This window comes from Cydia splendana, chromosome Z (assembly GCF_910591565.1).
Source record: "Cydia splendana chromosome Z, ilCydSple1.2, whole genome shotgun sequence".
NCBI classification, from domain to species: Eukaryota; Metazoa; Arthropoda; class Insecta; order Lepidoptera; family Tortricidae; genus Cydia; species Cydia splendana.
This window is the reverse complement of record NC_085987.1, coordinates 10,120,426-10,138,929: the sequence shown is the minus strand read 5'-3', so window position 1 is coordinate 10,138,929 and position 18,504 is coordinate 10,120,426. Positions and strand designations below refer to the sequence as shown.

Sequence of the window (18,504 nt, the reverse complement as noted above, 5' to 3'; positions counted from 1 at the left end):
CATAGGATGCCTATAAACCGCTAAGTATTGTGAAGGTGCCACACCAATTAACGCCAAGCGAGAAACTACGCGTATACATCAATGCGACCCAATAATATATTTATTTTAGTATAATATTTTAAGCATCTAGTTTGCCAATAAACCGATTTGAGTAAAATTAATAATGCATCGCAAGAAACTAGAACGCGTACATTTTCGTAGGTTCAGATTTATGGTAAATAAAATGCAAATTTATGCATATTACAGGTAAATTTATATATTTAGTTTCTCATGTAATATAATCTAGACTTTGGATTTGTTTTAATTGGTATATAAATAAAATAAATTCGCAGTTTTACTAAAATTAGCATAGCACATTTTATTGTATACCTTAAATCAAAATATAGGGTTCAAATTAACCGCATGGCAGCTCATTACATTTTGATCTGATATCACAATGAAAAAATATTTTTTTTACCATTTAATTAGGTGTTATCCGAATTAACAGTGATTTAAACTGCATTTCACAATGTATAAAATACATGTAAAAAATATGCAAATTCATTTCGCTTAGCAATGTCAAAGTCAAATGTAGTTCAAGTAATATTTTGTAAGTATGAAAATAATAGCATACAAAACAATCTTTACACAGGTTATTCAATTCCACATCGCACAGCAGTAGTACGTCTAGGTTGTAAATATAAATAAATCTCATGCATGATCCTTAAATAAGCTACATACAATGACTATCACAATTGACTTCCGTTTTTGCAGAGTAATCCATTTCTCGTCTATATCTCACGAAGCCACCTTAGGATAATTATGCGGGACTGTCAAGTATAAACAAGAAATAATATACGTATATATCATTTAGAAATAGACGAGATTTGGAAACGTCAAATTAACAAATTTAATATGCGGTGCTAGTACAACTGACTGCCGTGTCGCACGTCACCACCGCTCTCTCGTACTACGCAAAATAGTACAGGCTGGTAGTACGTCTCACCTGACAAGGAGTCGCGCGGTCAGTTGTGCTAGCTCCACTGTTGTTATAAACAAATGTCTACATGCATGACTCATTCATTTAAAAGCCACATTACTCTGCCAAACTACGGGTTTTTAATAAACATGTACCTTTTTCTGGCGTCCACTCTCTCTTCTGGTGGATATTTTGGCAGGTTTAGCACCACTTTGCTGATCTATGGTTGGAGTAGTGTATCCTCCTTCAAAGGAACTGCCCATAGGTGTAGTGGTGTCAGCCTTTCTCTTAACGCCTTTTTTAACCTGATGAAGTCAGTTTATATTTATGTAAATAAAATAAATTTTAGCAACATAAATTTTTCGACAGTATTTCTATTCGTGACTGAATTTCACACGGTTGTTTTACTATAGGGTATTTGACTACTAATCATCAGTTTATTCATTCGAACTGTCAAAACGACTTTGCTACTATTAAATCTATATGAGACACTAGCATGTGACGTCTCTAAAATTGTGTCTAAAAATAACTGCATCTAAGTTTTTTTATTAATCTTCTGCTGCTTTATTTCATGCATGGTGTAAAATATTTTTTTGTACATACAGTCAAATACTCTACAGTCTCTACACAATCAGATATCGTAATATTTGTAGCAATTTCGGTGCAGCATTGTTGCGCTATAAGTATCTGTACATCCAATTCCAGCTGAAATTCATGTACGCTGGACCGAAATTGCTACAAAATGTACGAAGTCTAGTGACCCTTTATTTTAAAATAGAATGATTTTAATTTAAAATATACAGTCAAATACCCTACACAATCAGATATCGTAATATTTGTAGCAATTTCGGTGCAGCATTGTTGCGCTATAAGTATCTGTACATCCAATTCCAGCTGAAATTCAAGTACGCTGGATCGAAATTGCTACAAAATGTACGATGTCTAGTGACCCTTTATTTTAAAATAGAATGATTTTAATTTAAAATATACAGTCAAATACCCTACAACCTTTTAGCAACCAAGGGCCACATAGTTGTTAAGGAAGTTGACGCGGGCCGCACTTTTGTTGATATGTGTGACTTTATCAGACATTGTTGTTTGACAATATTTCATACAAAATAGCCAGGGGGGCTCGCGGGCCGCAAGTGAGAGGATCGCGGGCCGCATGCGGCCCGCGGGCCGCTTGTTGCCGACCGCTGCCCTACACAATCAGATATCGTAATATTTGTAGCAATTTCGGTGCAGCATTGTTGCGCTATAAGTATCTGTACATCCAATTCCAGCTGAAATTCAAGTACGCTGGACCGAAATTGCTACAAAATGTGATGTCTAGTGCCCCTTTATTTTAAAATAGAATGAATTTAATTTAAAATATAATATAACACAATATACATACCTTAGCCGGTTGAGTCTGCGAGAGGGCAACCGACGATATAGTCGAGACGGGCGTGGCAGCAGCCTGCGCTACGTGGAAACTTGACTGTTGAGTGGCCACCTGAACGGAAGAGTTGTCATTATTAAACAACTTGTTTATGTTTCAGGGATATGCCTTGCCAAGGTATGTAAGAGCAATATTTAGATAGCAAATGGAAGTCTTCTTTTATAGGTATTTAGACAATTGGTGAGACGATATTGCGGTTATTACGGTACAGCATCGGCTGCTTATGAGTGATTTCTATTGTAAAATAAAACGAATATACTATAACTAGATTTAGTCAAAATTAAACTGCCTTCTTACTAAAAAACCACTCCGTAATCTCACTAATCAACCACCGCCACTCGCAGTACTCGCACTGCCGCCGCTGCCCCCACCGAAACCGCCACACTCTCACTTACACAACGAATAAGTCCGTTGAAAAACTAAGATTTGCTCAAAGAGCCATGGAGAGAGCTTGGCATTACGCTACTGGACCGTAAGCGGAACGAGTGGATTAGACGGAAGACGAAGGTGGCAGATTTAGTAACAACCATAGAACACAGAAAACGGAGACGGGCAGTGTATGTCGCACGTATGGATGCCGAAAGATGGACCAGAAAAACCTTAGAGTGGAGACCCAGGGAAGATCACAGGGGCAGGGGTCGCCTACCAGAAAGATGAACGACTTAAGGTGACACGCGGGCCACAACCGGTTCCAAGACAAGTCTTGGGCGGATTTGGGCGAATTGGAGGAGGCATATGTCCAAAAACGGACAAAGTAAATGATATAAACAGATAGAATCTCACTAAGGACTCATTTAGACGATGCGAGAAGTCGCATGCGAGTTTCATTACATTGCGGGTTTTGATCGGTCGGTTGAATTGGACGTAACCAACAGTCCGCAATGTAACTAAAATCGCATGCGAGTTCGCGTGCCGTCTAAATCAGCCCTAATCGTCAGAATTAATTAAAGATGTAGTCAATATCAGAGTAAAATCAAGAGACTATAAGTACAATATTGGTGTATCGCTATAGAGACGCACGCACCTGTTGCGGGAGACCGGTGTGCGTGGCGGGCGGCGTGACGGAGGGCGTGGCGAGCGTGAGCGCGGGCGTGGTGGTGGTGTTGGTGGAGCCCACGAGCGCGGGGTGCGGCGGCGCCGGCATGGTCTTCACGGCGGCCCCGCGCGCCCCGCCGCCGCTGCTCGCGCTCGCACTGACGCCGGTGCTCCCACCGGTCGTTCGCTTCTTCACGCCGCCTTTCCCACCTTTCGAAGGTACTTCTATTTCCTTTTCCTCTTTATCCATTTGAGCTATCTGTATAACAATAATAGTCGTTAACACGTCGTCTATGGCGAATATCTATCCTATCAATTAACATCGATTTAGTATTACAGCTTACTCGATTCAGAAAAAGTTTCTCTAGAGTTTGCGCCATGACCACCACATCCTCGCCAGGTTTGTTGTAGACATAGCAGTTGGTGAACATGGTATTGAAGTCTTGGATGCATTCTTGAGCAGAATAGTAATAATTTGACTCGAGCCGCTTTTTGATGGTGCCCAAGTCCATAGGCTTCTTTATGATTTTGTGGTAATCCTGAAAATGGAGGATGTTAAATATTTTTTCTTGTTAACATTACAAAATCATGTCGAATATGGAAATCTCGCGGGCTTACTGGCAGATTTAATTCCTTGGCATCCACCGGCTGATGAAAAGGCCAGGCAAATTGATGTTTCCATACTGCCTTCATAACATTTTTCTGCAGGAATTGTAGTTGGTTAGTTATCCGTCCCTGCCTGCGCGCAGGCTCGTCAGGCGGAGCGCCATTGATTGGTTCCGCAGTCGGCTGTAACAATGTTACCAAGTTATCACATTGTCTGTACATTTAATACTTTTATTCATATCATCAAACTATTTATAATATATTCTTCATATATCAAAAAAGTGTAAGCATATTAAAGATTTTTCTTACAGTGCTCGTCGTCGCTAGTGGATCTACAGCCTGCTGCATTGTGCTGGAATCTGCTATCTACCTGCCAAAATTACAATTGCTGTAAATCTTTATATTAAGAGTTTACATGTTATAATATGGTTGAATTAATTTATATGCACCAACAACAAAAACTCTCACCTCAATTGCAACTAGAGGCTCCTCCAATCTCTGACTTAGAGGCATTAGCTATTTCCTCCAGTAACGTAAAACCATTCTATCAAAATAAATTAAATGTGGTGCTACAGCACCAGGAGGCAGGTCATCCCATTAATCAATAAAATTAAATCATACCTGAAAACAAACCATTAATACAACATGTAATATTACAATTTGAAAGTAGTCTTCTTTTACAAGTAAACAAATCAATATTACTCGTACCTGGCACAAAAGAGTAGTGCCTGCTGATGTTCCTCCAAGACTAAGATTTCTCCAAATCTGTAACAATAAACAGTTAAAAATTAATATTTTGCGATTTATGGAAAAGGTATGATTTAAATAAAACAATGATTTTTAAAGATGTTGTCTTTACAATTTATTAACCCTTTCACTGGTTTTCTAAATGCTAGTAAAAATTAACTACTTATCACTTGAGTACATGGTTACATTAACAGCATTACATGACAACTATTATAATTCTTAACACTCGGCAACTTAAGCTTCCTTGGCATTGAAACTATTGAAAGGGTTAACAAGCCTTGTGATCAAATTCTTAGACCACTTAACCCTTAAGTCCATAGCGACATCGTACTTGCTATCATACTTATAAAACAAAAACGCGTCTCTAAAATAAGAATTACGGTTCGAAATCGAATGACTAGAGAAGAATGTCTAATGGTATAAGGGTTAACTAAGGCCAGTTCAACTCATTTCCTCAAACATTGTACCTGAACATGACAAGATACCCAAAAAAGGTCCATTACTGAAAAACCTTGGAATCCATGTATCAAATATTTAACTTCTAAGTCAAATTTTGCTTGTATGGCGATCAGGGAATGAGTTAATACAAAAATATGCATAAGCATAATTGTTTTAATTCAGCCATAACTAGTTTATTATAGTTATTAATTAACATACATATTTTAAATCATCAAAATGCATACATGGTGGGACATTACATTTTAGATGATATTGGCAGGATATTGCATGCATATGTTCATAAATTAGAGTTATTACCGGTTATTTTACGAAACGTTTTATGTGTATTATATTAAAGGTTAAATTCATAATTTGGTTCGGAAATCTCAGACACTAATTTCTTTTATGTAACTATAAACATCTTCAAACTATTTCTTATTACTTACTAGCAAAAGCTGTAAAAGTATTATTGTTTGTTATAAAAGCCGTAACACACTACCGCACCGCACCAAGTCGCGGTGCGGTGCGGTAGTGTGTTACAGCTATAAGAGTTGTACTGGCACTTTTGCTAGCCCCATTTCCTAGTAGTACTACCATGGTCTAAAACACTACCAAGTGTCTCATATATAGGAGGCCAATAAGAGAAGATACTTAACAGTATTATATTTAAATGGTGTCAGCTCAATCTGAAAATGTCTTTTCCATATTTTATACTCCATTTTCTTGACATCTTAGTGATCAGAGTGATTTCTTTTCTTGTTCATGGCTTAGACATTACCTATTAAAAAACTTAAAACTTAAGTAAAGCAGTTCTTCAAATGCTGTTGATTTCATTTAGTGTATTCACGTTAGAGCTCTCAACTATCTGGATATTTTCCAGATAGAAAGAATATTTTTAAATACTTAAGTATGTATTTAAATACCCAATAAACTATTTTCATTTTTGAATGAATAAATTTTAACTAGTGTCAGACAAAGTAGTCTTAAGAAAGAAACGAGAGTGAGAGATCAAGTGAAATTTACCTCAAAGCTAATCAAAAGGAAATACTAATACGAGCTAATAAAAAACTTTCCACTTTAATTAGAACAAGTTGAGTAACCAGTGTTCCTGGACTTAACCTGACTCTTCATTCTTCATTTACTAAATGACAATCTTAAGTAAGTGGTGTATTGTAATACCCCAAATGTTAAATAATACAGGATGTAACAAAAATAGTGGGGATCCGTTTAGGGGCATATTCGGTATCGAGTTCTGATTAAGTATAGGTAAAAAGAAAAAAAAATTGAAGCGAGAAAGCTTTTTTTTTATGGATAATTCGTCCAAGTCTGCCAATCTTCAATACAAAGACCAAAAAATTTTCGAGTAAAAATTATTTTTTATACTTTTTCATAATCAGAACACGATACCAAATATGCAATTAACCTTAAACGGATCCGCACTATTTATGTTATGACCTTGTACGTATGGTCTTGTGTGTTGTCAATAATATGTTAGTGACCTGAAGACACAATTAGAAAAATACATTTATTGACAACCAATAATAATGTGTTGAATATTTATATAGGAAATGTAAAATTTTCACTTAGCTAAGAAGTTTAGTTCTAATAATCCTGTTAATTTAAAATTGCAATTTCAAGAAGATTAAACATAAATAGTTATCACTGTCAAGTCAATTACCTATTACTTTTCTATTAATTAACTGTACACAAACAGATGCAAAAGGGGCTTTACCTAAGTTTTAACTACCAGCCCTTTCATGCAAGACAAAGAGATCGAAAGTATGAGTAATCCATTGGTTGAACTCACCACCATGCTGTAGGAAACTTCTAATCTAAACATTTTTTAAAGGTCATATGAAAATGTGAAGCCATACTTCATTCATATAGACTGAACTACGAGCGAATTTAACCAGAAGTGATGAATCTTAACATGATTATTAATATAACATAATAGTAAAGCAGACTAGATAAGTGTGCAACCAAAAAATAAAGAAAATGGCCCATACAAATGTATTGACATCAAATTCATAAATCCGACTCATAAGACCAGTCCCTATCATAAAATTAAGCTGTGCTGTGATTCCAACTGTTCAATTTAGCCGCGAAACTGTTCCTGCCCCTAAAAGATATAAGTGCGTGGAATAAACACAAGTAACCCTACAGATAGGTTAACATCGTAAAGATTTCATAAAACGTGCCATCACCCATTTTAGTGTTGTGAATTCCGCTCATTTCAAGGCTTAAAGACTCGAACCCTTAAGACTCTCGAGGCTTAACGCCTCAAATGCGGCAAAGACGATTTTCTTACATCCATACACGTAAAATAAATAAATACAATTCCCAAATATAGTCGAGTCTTCAAGACTTACGAGTCTTGAGGGCTCGAGTCTTTAAGCCTACAAATAAGCGTTATTCACAAAACTGCCCTATCTGCCTCTTTGTTTTTAGGGTTCCGTACCCAAAGGGTTAAACGGGACCCTATTACTAAGACTCCGCTGTCCGTCCGTCCGTCCGTCTGTCTGTCACCAGGCTGTATCTCACGAACCGTGATAGCTAGACAGTTGAAATTTTCACAGATGATGTATTATGTTGCCGCTATAACAACAAATACTAAAAACAGAATAAAATAAAGATTTAAGTGGGGCTCCCATACAACAAACGTGATTTTTGACCGAAGTTAAGCAACGTCGGGCGGGGTCAGTACTTGGATGGGTGACCGTTTTTAAAGATAATGGTACGGAACCCTTCGTTTGCGAGTCCGACTCGCACTTGGCCGTTTTTTTTTTGCATTATGGTACGGAACCCTTCGTGCGCGAGTCCGGCTCGCACTTGCCCGGTTTTTAGATATCTTCGCCATGAGCAGTCATGACGTCATAATCTCAACGCATTACACATGTCCGCGTCATTTTTGACTTTTGAAGTGCATACTATAGTTCGTTTTTTTAGCATTAGAAAGAACTTCGCAGAAGTAAGCTTGTGGTTCCAAATCCGGCACTTTTAGCGGTAATAATTTGAAGTAAATTATGTGTATTGAGTATTGACCATGCTACATTAGATAATTCAATAATTATTAACAATTAAAGAGCCTTATAAAAACTGCACGCTTGCTTCTGTGGAGTTCTTTCTAATGCTAAAAAAAAACGAACTATAGGTATAGTCGGAGGAAGGCAAAAAGTAAATTTTGACCGTTATAATAATATGACACTAAGGCTATCAGTTAACCCAGCGGTCGGCAACCTTTTAGCAGCCAAGGGCCACATAGCAGTTAACGAAGTGGACGCGGGCCGCACTTTGTTAATATTTATGACTTTATCAGACATTGTCATTTGTCAATATTACATACAAAATAGCCAGGGAGGCTCGCGGGCCGCTGGTTGCCGACCGCTGAGTTAACCGATTCGTTGCGTCTTCCATTTTCGAAAACATTTGGCTGTGGCGGCGAACAATTATTTCATGACACTCCTCTCGTGTCATACGCCACACGTTAAAAACATTGATGAAATGCCTGTCATCCCATCCGCACCGAATCAGTTAAACGGTAGGCTTCTAACTTCGTAAATATAAGGGTCAATACATAAAAGTCAAAATTTACTTGTTAACTTACGCCGACTATAGTTGATAAAACACCGGTGGGGGTGAGGTCAATCAATAATGCACCTTATCGACAGTTCCGTTGCGACAGTGGCGCCAACAACATAGACGTCAGTTACTACCTAGAGCAGGGGTTCCCAATCTTTATTAGTCCGCGGCGCACTTGCAAGTTTAAAATCTCGGCGCCCTAATCTAGTTAGGGTTTTCGAATTAGATAGGTAACATGGTGAGGATTGCCTCACGGCGCACCTCTTTACTGTATACGGCGCACCAGGGCGCCGCGGCGTACAGTTTGGGAACCCCTGACGTAGAGGAGTTAGAAAATAGAAAGCAACTGTCCAACTTAATTTGCCATCGAATTTTTTTTAGAAGATCAAACTACCACAATTTTGCTGTACCTATAGACATTGCTATCTGTCAGTAAAATATATACACGGGACATTTGCTCTTTAGTGTCTATATTTTTGAGACAATCATCATCATCAACCTACTCATCTAGACGATTCTAACAAGAGGCATAAGGCCAAAACAATAAGGTAGAGTTGTTTTATTTATTATGGTAATTTTAATTTTCGGTCTCTATGGCGGTCTTCACATTGGATGTACATCCTCACGTCGTTTCGGTGTGAGAGCGGGAAACCGCTATTATACGTACATAGCGCTGACTCGCTTACACACCGAAGCGGCGTGCGGACCCGCATAAGTGTGATTACCGCATATGATACGAAGTAATCAAAGCTATCATAACATTGCATTGTCGCCTCGTAGGTATCAGAATTACACAGTAACGACTAATGACGTTTGAGTTAACGATCTTATACTTACGATTTTAAGTTACTTTTATTTGCAAAGCATCTACTTATGCCTTCTCATTTATATTTTATGAATCTGGATACGAAAGCAGGGAGGTATATTAAGTGTCTAAATACATGTTTCAGAATGCCAACACATTACATATAAAACGCTCACGCCACGCTCACGCCCCGCCCGGAAAACGCGCCTGTGTGACGGAATGTAAAGAAAATCCGTCGAAAGAGGAATCCGACGAAACAAGAATCCGGCGAATCGGAAAGTAACAGTAAGTGAGACGAGAATTGTGAATTCTCGGCGCCATGATAATTAAAGGGGTTCGTCTAATAATATGTATACAAGTAAGGTCAATACAGTTGTGTGGCTGTGGCACATTTACCCCGCAGCCACACTTACACGTATTGACCATATATGGGACTGATTATAATACACCGTGTTTTTTAGGGTTCCGTACCCAAAGGGTAAAACGGGACCCTATTACTAAGACTTCGCTGTCCGTCCGTCCGTCCGTCCGTCCGTCTGTCACCAGGCTGTATCTCACGAACCGTGATAGCTAGACAGTTGAAATTTTCACAGATGATGTATTTCTGTTGCCGCTATAACAACAAATACTAAAAACAGAATAAAATAAAGATTTAAATGGGGCTCCCATACAACAAACGTGATTTTTGACCAAAGTTAAGCAACGTCGGGAGTGGTCAGTACTTGGATGGGTGACCGTTTTTTTTTTGCTTTTTTTTTGTTTTTTTTTTATATGGTACGGAACCCTTCGTGCGCGAGTCCGACTCGCACATGCCCGATTTTTTATTTCAACTTAGAGTAGTTAGACCAAGACAAGTCTGTAACGATTTCAATAGCACAGGCAGTGCAAGTGTTATTTATACGTCATAATTTATAGAAATTTGCCATTTCAAATAAAACTTGCACTGCATGTGATATCAAAATTGTTGCAGATTTTTCTTGGTCTAAATCTAACTACGGGGTATTTAAGTAGGTACATTTAAGGAAACTAAATGGCATGACTAATTTTCAAAAAAATATTTTTTAAGTGACTTAGTTTAAGCTCAGGAATGCACCCTTGAAATAAACGGAGTTAAAAAAAACACGGTGTATAGGTAGTTCTTCAGTTTGTTATTAGGGCCAAGTGATTTTTTTTTTATTCTGTAAGGGATCATATTGGAAAATATATTATGTTGAGTGGTAAGTTTTATTTTGTAAGGTAATACTAGTAAGTAAGTAAGTTAAGTAAGGGTAAGTTTTCTATTCTTTATATCCTGCTACCCCAAGGTTGTCTGGAAGAGATCGCTTACAGCGATAAGACCGCCTGTTGCTACCTTTATTTACACTGTAAATCCGTTATTGTATTTTTTCTTTATGGTGCAATAAAGTGTATTTACTTACTTACTAGTGCTCGACATGCTAATGCCCAATAGATGACACCTAGCTGTCACCTCTATTGGCAATTACTTAAGTTTCAAGATGACATGTACTGGGACCGTGTAGAGCAGCAGTACGTTTACCTTACCTTACAGTTAATGTAATTAAGTTATTATTATGAACAGTCAACTACAAAGAGATGTTTCCACTTTTTCACTTACAAGCACAGACTGCAATTAGTGTAGTAAATAAAGGTAGTGGACCCCGCAGTAATTCCTCAGCCAGAAAAAACTTTACAGTATGATAAATTATCAATAAATAAAAAGTATTGTATAAATTTCCAAAGAATAATAATAATAGAATTAAAGTAAATACCTAAAGTCTTAAATCGTTAATATCTTTTTACGGAAAAATGCTCCGTTCAAACTTTCTTCACCAGACATATTCATGTAACGTATTGCAACAATATATGAAATATCAAAAAAATATCCCAGCAAAAATACCAGTATTAATAAAATAAAATTTTTTGGCGTCTCTTGGACCGGAAAATTGCTCAGTCTAATTTTTTCACTGGAATGCCATTTTATTGCCGTTTTATACCTACAAAATGAAAATCTAAAAATTTTCCACTCTCAGTTTTTAATAGTTCTATAATACATACATTTCGATACGCATATTTTTTGGATTTTTTTACCCATTGCGCCAAATTATATTCTAAGATCATATAAGAAGAAAAAAATGACAGAGCAATTTTCCGATGAAAATGAGCGTCAAAAAAAGGGAGTATCATAAAAAAATATTCTCATGTTTGACAAAACTTTTAGATTTTTTTCTAGTATCACATACTGATACAAATAACTTATTTTGTAAAAAAAATTTGGACTGAGGAATTACTCGGTTCAATATATAATCAGATTTGTGTTTTTACCTAACTTAGGAGTGTTTTTTTTTTTGGATATTTATAATGGTAGTCTCGGCTCATACTATACAATAACCAAGCTAAATTTCATAGACTGAGAAATTAATGCATGGGTCTCCATACAACAACTTGCTTCATTTACTACACTAAATGGCAAAGGGTTATGTTTCCACCATATTTGTCAGATTCCCATGTGTGTTTATACGTGGGCCATACTGAAAGTTTTTGGATTCTGATATATGAGAAGACTTATTTTTTCTAAGTGGCCAGTCCAGTAATTTTCAGTATGCCCTAAGTAGTAGCATTCTTAAACGTTTTTCTGTTAAAGTGTAATAAGTTTTTGGCAAAAATTTCATTTTTGGTACAAGCTTTTATCGCCGACTGTACTTTTTTTTCCAGAGGCAACTAATACTCATCGAGACAATTCTAAAAACCCCAAACACAATTAGGTTTCGTAGTTTTATCACAGAGTTCCTATGGCCACCTCCGGTCTCCATCATCAGATCAGCTCGATGACACCATAATATTGCATTGTCACCCGACTTACGTAAGTATGCAAAATTTCAGCTCAATCGGAAACCGGGAAGTGGATCAAATTTAACTTGCAAGATTTGATTACACAGAGACAGACAGACAGACAGACAGACAACGGTCAGGTGAAACTAAATAAAAGCTTGTAAAAAGTGCTACTGTGTTTAATGACAAGTGAAACTGGTAGACTCATATAACTCTCATAAACTAGTCAATTTTTTTTACTTTTGTAGGTATGCAAGTAAGCAGTATCATACAAGTGAATGACCTGTCATAATTCATTTATGTACCTAGTACCAAAATGTTTTATTTCCACTTGTTACCAGTTATATATTGGTGGTAACAGCATAGAGTATGTAACCACCAATTGTTTATCCCAAATACTGAAATGACAGTTCAATTGCATCTGTCTAGTTTTGTATTAAAATCACTGATTGCCTGATTGGACGTAGGTTATAAAATTTTTTAGATTTTGATGTCTCTTTATTGAAAAACTCTTTTGAAAAATAAGTCATGGCAATAATTATATGTTGTTTTACATTATTTTGGATTCATAAGTAATAGTTACTATATTTTTTAAGTGTTTTTCAATAATAAAAAGACACAAAGATCTTGTAGTCTTTTGTTATGCTAAAAATACAACATATAGTACGTAATCAAACTGTCATTATAGTATCTGTGATATAAAAACAAGAGTTAGGCTTAGAATTAAGATTGTCCTAACCTAAACAGTCAAATCGACACTGTATGAAAAAGCTAAATAATTAGTTATGAAGTTAGTATGCGAAACCTGACCTGTGACATCATAACACATCTACTTCCTCTATAAGTCTATAATGTACGTTTTTGCAGATTGTAAATTATTGAAAGAACATAAAATAGGTTGAAACATGATCGCTTGAGCCCTTATTGAGATTTTTTTAAACTTCTGGTCTTATTAAAAAGACGGTTAGTGGCGTGATATTACGCCCTGGGCGTATGTTTTTTTGTATATGTACTTTATGTAACCCTCTATTATACGGGTTACATATCAGAATACCGAAAACTGTTTTAGCTAATGTAGAATCACCTATGCTTGATTCACCTATTTTTAAATTACCTATCGATCATTTTACCTAAACATAGCCTGACTTAAGTTTATAATACCTACGCTCAAATAACCTAATGGACGAAACACCTAATGCACGATATACATAATGCACGTTTTACCTAATGCACGCTTCACCTAAAGCCGACATACCGAATGCACGTTTCACCTAAAGCTATTAGACCTAATGCACGAAGCACCTATGGCTGATATACCTAATGGACGATACACCTAAAGCTGATATACCTAATGAACGATGTTCCTAAAGTTTATTTACCTAACGGACGAAATACCTAAAACCGTTCAACCTATCGAAAGAAATATGTAAAGTTAATGTCGATATACCTAATGCACGGAATACCTAAAGTATTATAACGTGGTTCGACACGTTGGCTGTTTTGTTTTTTGGTGTATTTTCGCAAATTTAATTTCATGAATGAGGTGATATAGTTTTAATCTTCTACAGGAAAGAAGCCTATTAGTTTTGATGAAATTATTAGTCAATTGTTTTTAACAGAGTGTACCTAATATTATACTATTACATTTGAACTAGTAAAGTATATTTCAAAATTGACATGCATCTTCTAATATTGACATAACTTTAAAAAAAAGAGTTAGGGAACAATTGAGTATTACAATTATTTAAAGGTTACATTAATTATTGAGAGCTCCTAGATACTCATAGAGCATAATATAAATATGTGATTGATTGATTAATACAATAAGACTAATTTAATTGTAGCATGATGTCGAATGGTACCAAGAGCTTGCTTAATTAATTACTGTCTTAACCCTTTACCAGACAAAAGGTGAAACGCAACCCACATACTATATCCTTTACCATAGTCAGGTTTTAGCTCCAAATCTCCTACAAAATTATCATATCGATCTTTGAAAATATTATTTTATGATCTTCATTCACAACACACTTCTAAATCCAATAATGTTTCTTTGGCAGTTGTTCGAATTCAAAGGACCAGTAATTTTGGAGGTTTATGATGAAAACCAAACACTTTACTTAACTTCCGATAAGTAAATTGCAGATTTTGTGTGTTATAAGTTTATCTAATCTCATACTTTGCTAGTGTAGGGCTTTTACTAGGAGAATGGGGTTAAATCACACTATCCTAAAAATCCTAAAAAGTGCATGCCCCTTTTAAATGGTTCAAGAACTTGCATGCAATATTCGATACATTGCTAACTACAGAGTACAATAAGTCATTCAACCAAATACCACAATGTAATACCAAAATTACATACAAGTTCTAGTACCATCTAAATGGGGCTTCAACATCTATTAACCTGAATGTCATTGGCCAGTAATATCTGAAATATCCTTAAGTTGTCTGTTACAAGTAAACAATAGAAGAATTTATGATCTTGTCTGTTTTCATTTCAAAGATGTACTTGTTGGGAAGTTTTTTAAAAATATAGTTTAGAAAAATGTCTTTTAGAATTTATTTCCTTTGACCAAGTGGTCTCCTTATTAGCATATAAAAATTAAGTGATTGTTATGTTAAAGCATTTTAATAATTACAGTCTTCATTCTAATTATCCAATATTTTACCGCCATTTTCATAGTGATTCAAAAAACAAACCCGCAAAGTATATTACAAAATCTCCCGCCAACAGGAGTTGTATCAACACTGAAGAGATATTTAAGTGGTTATTTTTGCGACATGGCATGTGTGAAAATTTTAGTATCTTGACTATCACACATCATGCAAAATAAGCCATGCTACTACTAAGTTATGCTACAAAATCCACACCACACATCCTAACCTAACCTAACATTAAAGCGATGTAGTAATATCCTTCTAAGCTATTTTCATACTGACAAGATCAGAATAGACCATAGGCTTGGCTTGGGGGAAAGCAGTGTCCCAAGTTAGAATAAAATGACCACAAAGAGTTTTGTGTCATAACTTCAGTAACTGAGATATTTAGCAAAGCAAACGCGTAATATGACTTGAAACAAGAATAAATGCATAGAGAGAGGATCTAGAACATTCTTCAGCCCCACTTTTTAAATGGCTGAACCAAATTGATTGGAGAGAAAACATAACGGAAAAAAACCGGCCAAGTGCGAGTCGGACTCGCGTTCCAAGGGTTCCGTATATTACACAATTTTTAACAATCAGTGCCGGATTAAGATATGTTGATGCCCTAAGGATTTCTAGGTGCCCCCTCTCCCTCGGGTCATCAAGATTACATTGATTTTTTGGTAAATTGAGAGAAGTTCATTGCCGCGTTACAGCTGAGAATGGAAATCAGTCACATCATTTTATCACGAAAATTGACAGTGCCGCAGCAGTAATGTTGCAACAGAGTACCTAATGCTGTTGCAGTCGCCACCCGAATGTCACCTTTATCATAGCTTAGAAAGTAATAGAAACGCGAGAGAAGCGAGCGCGGAAATTTTTCGATATAAAAACGCAATATGCTAGACAGTTGTAAATTTTTACTTTTAGTATGGAAATCAGTCACATCATTTTATCACGGAAGTTGACAGTACTGCAGCAGTAACGGTGCAACAGAGTAATGTTGCTGCAGTCGCCATCCGAATGTCACCTTTATCATACCTTATAAAGTTATTGAAAACGCGAGCGAAGCGAGCGCGAAAATTTTTCGATATACAAACGCAATTTTACTTTTAGTCCTAACCAGGCGCGAATCCAGGATTTCATACAGAGAAGGGATGGGACAGTTTTCTATCAGCCTAGCTTCGCATAGGGCTCGATATTCCTTAGGCTTCGATATTCGAGGTTGTTTTCATGCATAAAATAAGCAAGAAAGTAGAGCTTGGAATTGAATTGGCGAAGTGTGAGAAAGGCAGTAGGCCTAGCTGCGAAAGAGAAAAGCTTGGATTTGGATCTACGCCCAAGTGTAATTAAGGCAGAAGGCCTCGCATAAGACCTAACGCCGAACCGCAAAAGAGTGGGTTGAAATCGAATCTATGCATGTAATCACGACTCTTCTACTGCTACCGATTGTTTCCCAAAGAATTACGCGCCATTATTTTTGCAAATTAGCTTTTGGACAGCTAAAAAAAAGCGTGTGGTAAAAACGATGTGTCTGTCCCTAATTTTAAAATTTGTTCACCTTTTTCAACCTGGCATTTTGGTGCCCCTCCTGAACGTGCGCGAAGCACGTGCTTGTTTTGCTTATTGGTTACAAAGTCTTTATTAATTCAACCATTAAAGTCGACGAGTACAAAAAACTTTAAGCTAGCTCTCAATTTAACATTTTTTTTTTTTAAAATTTTTAATTTGACCTTACAATTACTCGTAAGTAGGTAAGACCGTTAAATATTTAAAATGATTATCTTATCAGAAAATTATCACCAATTACTCTAAGAAAACTACTACTCTAACTAATCCGGCACTGTTAACAATGTATTTTTTATGTGAAACGTGAATGAAATCTCTTTAAAACATCCGTAGGGGTCGGATTAAAAACTGTAATTAAGTCCGACTCACGCTTGACTGTACATTTCTAATAGGTTTTCCTGTCATCTATAGGTATAGACCTATTTTATGTATTTTTTTCAAAATTTTAGACCTAGTAGTTTCGGAGATAAGGGGGGGGGAATGGTCATTTTTTGCCTATTTTCTTCAATAACTTCTAAACTGTTGATTCGAAAATTATAAAAAAAAAAATATTTGAAATCCTTACAATAAGCTCTTTCATTTGATATGTAACATGATATAGTTTGAAAAAAAATTTTTTTCATTTTTTCATTTACCCCCCAAAAGTGGCCCCCATGTTTAAAATTCATTTGTTTACGTTACATGTCCGTATTCGGGTCACAAACTTACATATGTGTACCAAATTTCAACTTGATTGGTTCAGTAGTTCCGGAGAAAATCGGCTGTGACAGACGGACAGACAGACAGACAGACAGACAGACAGACAGACAGACAGACAGACGCACGAGTGATCCTATAAGGGTTCCGTTTTTTCCTTTTGAGGTACGGAACCCTAAAAACTTATTACACAGTTCACAAAATTATAACGTAATTAACCAAATTCGAGCTTTAAGATTGGTAATTTGTTCGAGAATAGAGCAAATTAGTAGAAATGGAAAGAATGTAAGTACTAATAATCGTTTAACATTCTATCAGCATTTAACAACAATTAAATAAAGCTTAACATTCTCAAATTAAATAACGTTAAACGGCAACTAGAAAGAGTCTGTTATGATGCCCCACAAATTTCTTCAAGCTTGTGTAAAAACGGGTGAAATTTCCTCGAAAGAGGCCATGGATAAAATGACGAAATAATGCTTAATACCTGCACCATGCACTCTACATTTATGTGTGAGAAAGTCCCAACAATAGGTAAACAGATTTAGCATAATATTACAATTCTATTCTAGGAATAAAGCTAAAAAATTATCAAAAAAGACTTACGAAGAGATATTAACGCCAATATGGCGGATGAACTAAAAATACGATGTTGAAGACTTCTGCAAAAGCAAATTATATCGATTTGCTCTAATTCCAGACACACTCCACACACATTCCGAGTATATAGTTTTACGATATTCCTATATATCTGCTGCTTAATCACAACGAAATTCACTGTCTTTTATTCCCAACAAGATATAGCACAACACACGAACTCAATAAGCTAAGCTTCAGAGGAATATCAGACATGGCGGCCAAACAAGAGTGACGAGCGTCTTTAGTCATAAACTTCATATGGCACATAATTAGCTCTGGAAAAGAAAATATTGTAAAATCGTCATAGAAATATGGGAAAAACGCATGTATTTCATTATTTCATGTACTGATGACAAATGCTATCATAGCTATTGTGAGATTTATTTCACACAAGACTAGTAGGACAGTTTAAACGCGAAGACTCCGACGGAGACTGAAACCACAGACAATAGTTTACCATAAACATACGCTTAACTCTATAGTCTATTACACAGGTTCTATAGCGTGGGCAACATTCCA

The 18,504-nt window shown here is 36.2% G+C and overlaps 1 protein-coding gene across 8 annotated transcripts in view; it reads right to left on the bottom strand.

Annotated features, from left to right (window-relative positions):
• LOC134804188 (bromodomain-containing protein 3-like) overlaps nucleotides 1-18,424 on the bottom strand; it is a 43,596-nt gene extending 25,172 nt beyond the window's left edge. For 4 of the 8 annotated variants that reach the window (XM_063777121.1, XM_063777123.1, XM_063777124.1 and 1 more), the window contains exons 1-9: nucleotides 17,953-18,424; nucleotides 4,749-4,805; nucleotides 4,509-4,661; nucleotides 4,350-4,406; nucleotides 4,053-4,223; nucleotides 3,779-3,973; nucleotides 3,424-3,693; nucleotides 2,355-2,453; nucleotides 1,114-1,263 (exon numbers count right to left, since the gene is read on the bottom strand). In XM_063777121.1, coding sequence (XP_063633191.1) covers nucleotides 1,114-1,263; nucleotides 2,355-2,453; nucleotides 3,424-3,693; nucleotides 3,779-3,973; nucleotides 4,053-4,223; nucleotides 4,350-4,406; nucleotides 4,509-4,553 — 987 coding nt within the window. In that variant the 5' untranslated portion in view covers nucleotides 4,554-4,661; nucleotides 4,749-4,805; nucleotides 17,953-18,424. Of the gene's footprint in view, nucleotides 1-1,113; nucleotides 1,264-2,354; nucleotides 2,454-3,423; nucleotides 3,694-3,778; nucleotides 3,974-4,052; nucleotides 4,224-4,349; nucleotides 4,411-4,508; nucleotides 4,662-4,748; nucleotides 4,806-5,881; nucleotides 6,004-17,952 lie in introns of all 8 variants that reach the window. The other 4 variants (XM_063777122.1, XM_063777128.1, XM_063777126.1 and 1 more) reach the window with 4 other exon arrangements.
• Between the last annotated feature and the right edge of the window lie 80 nt (nucleotides 18,425-18,504).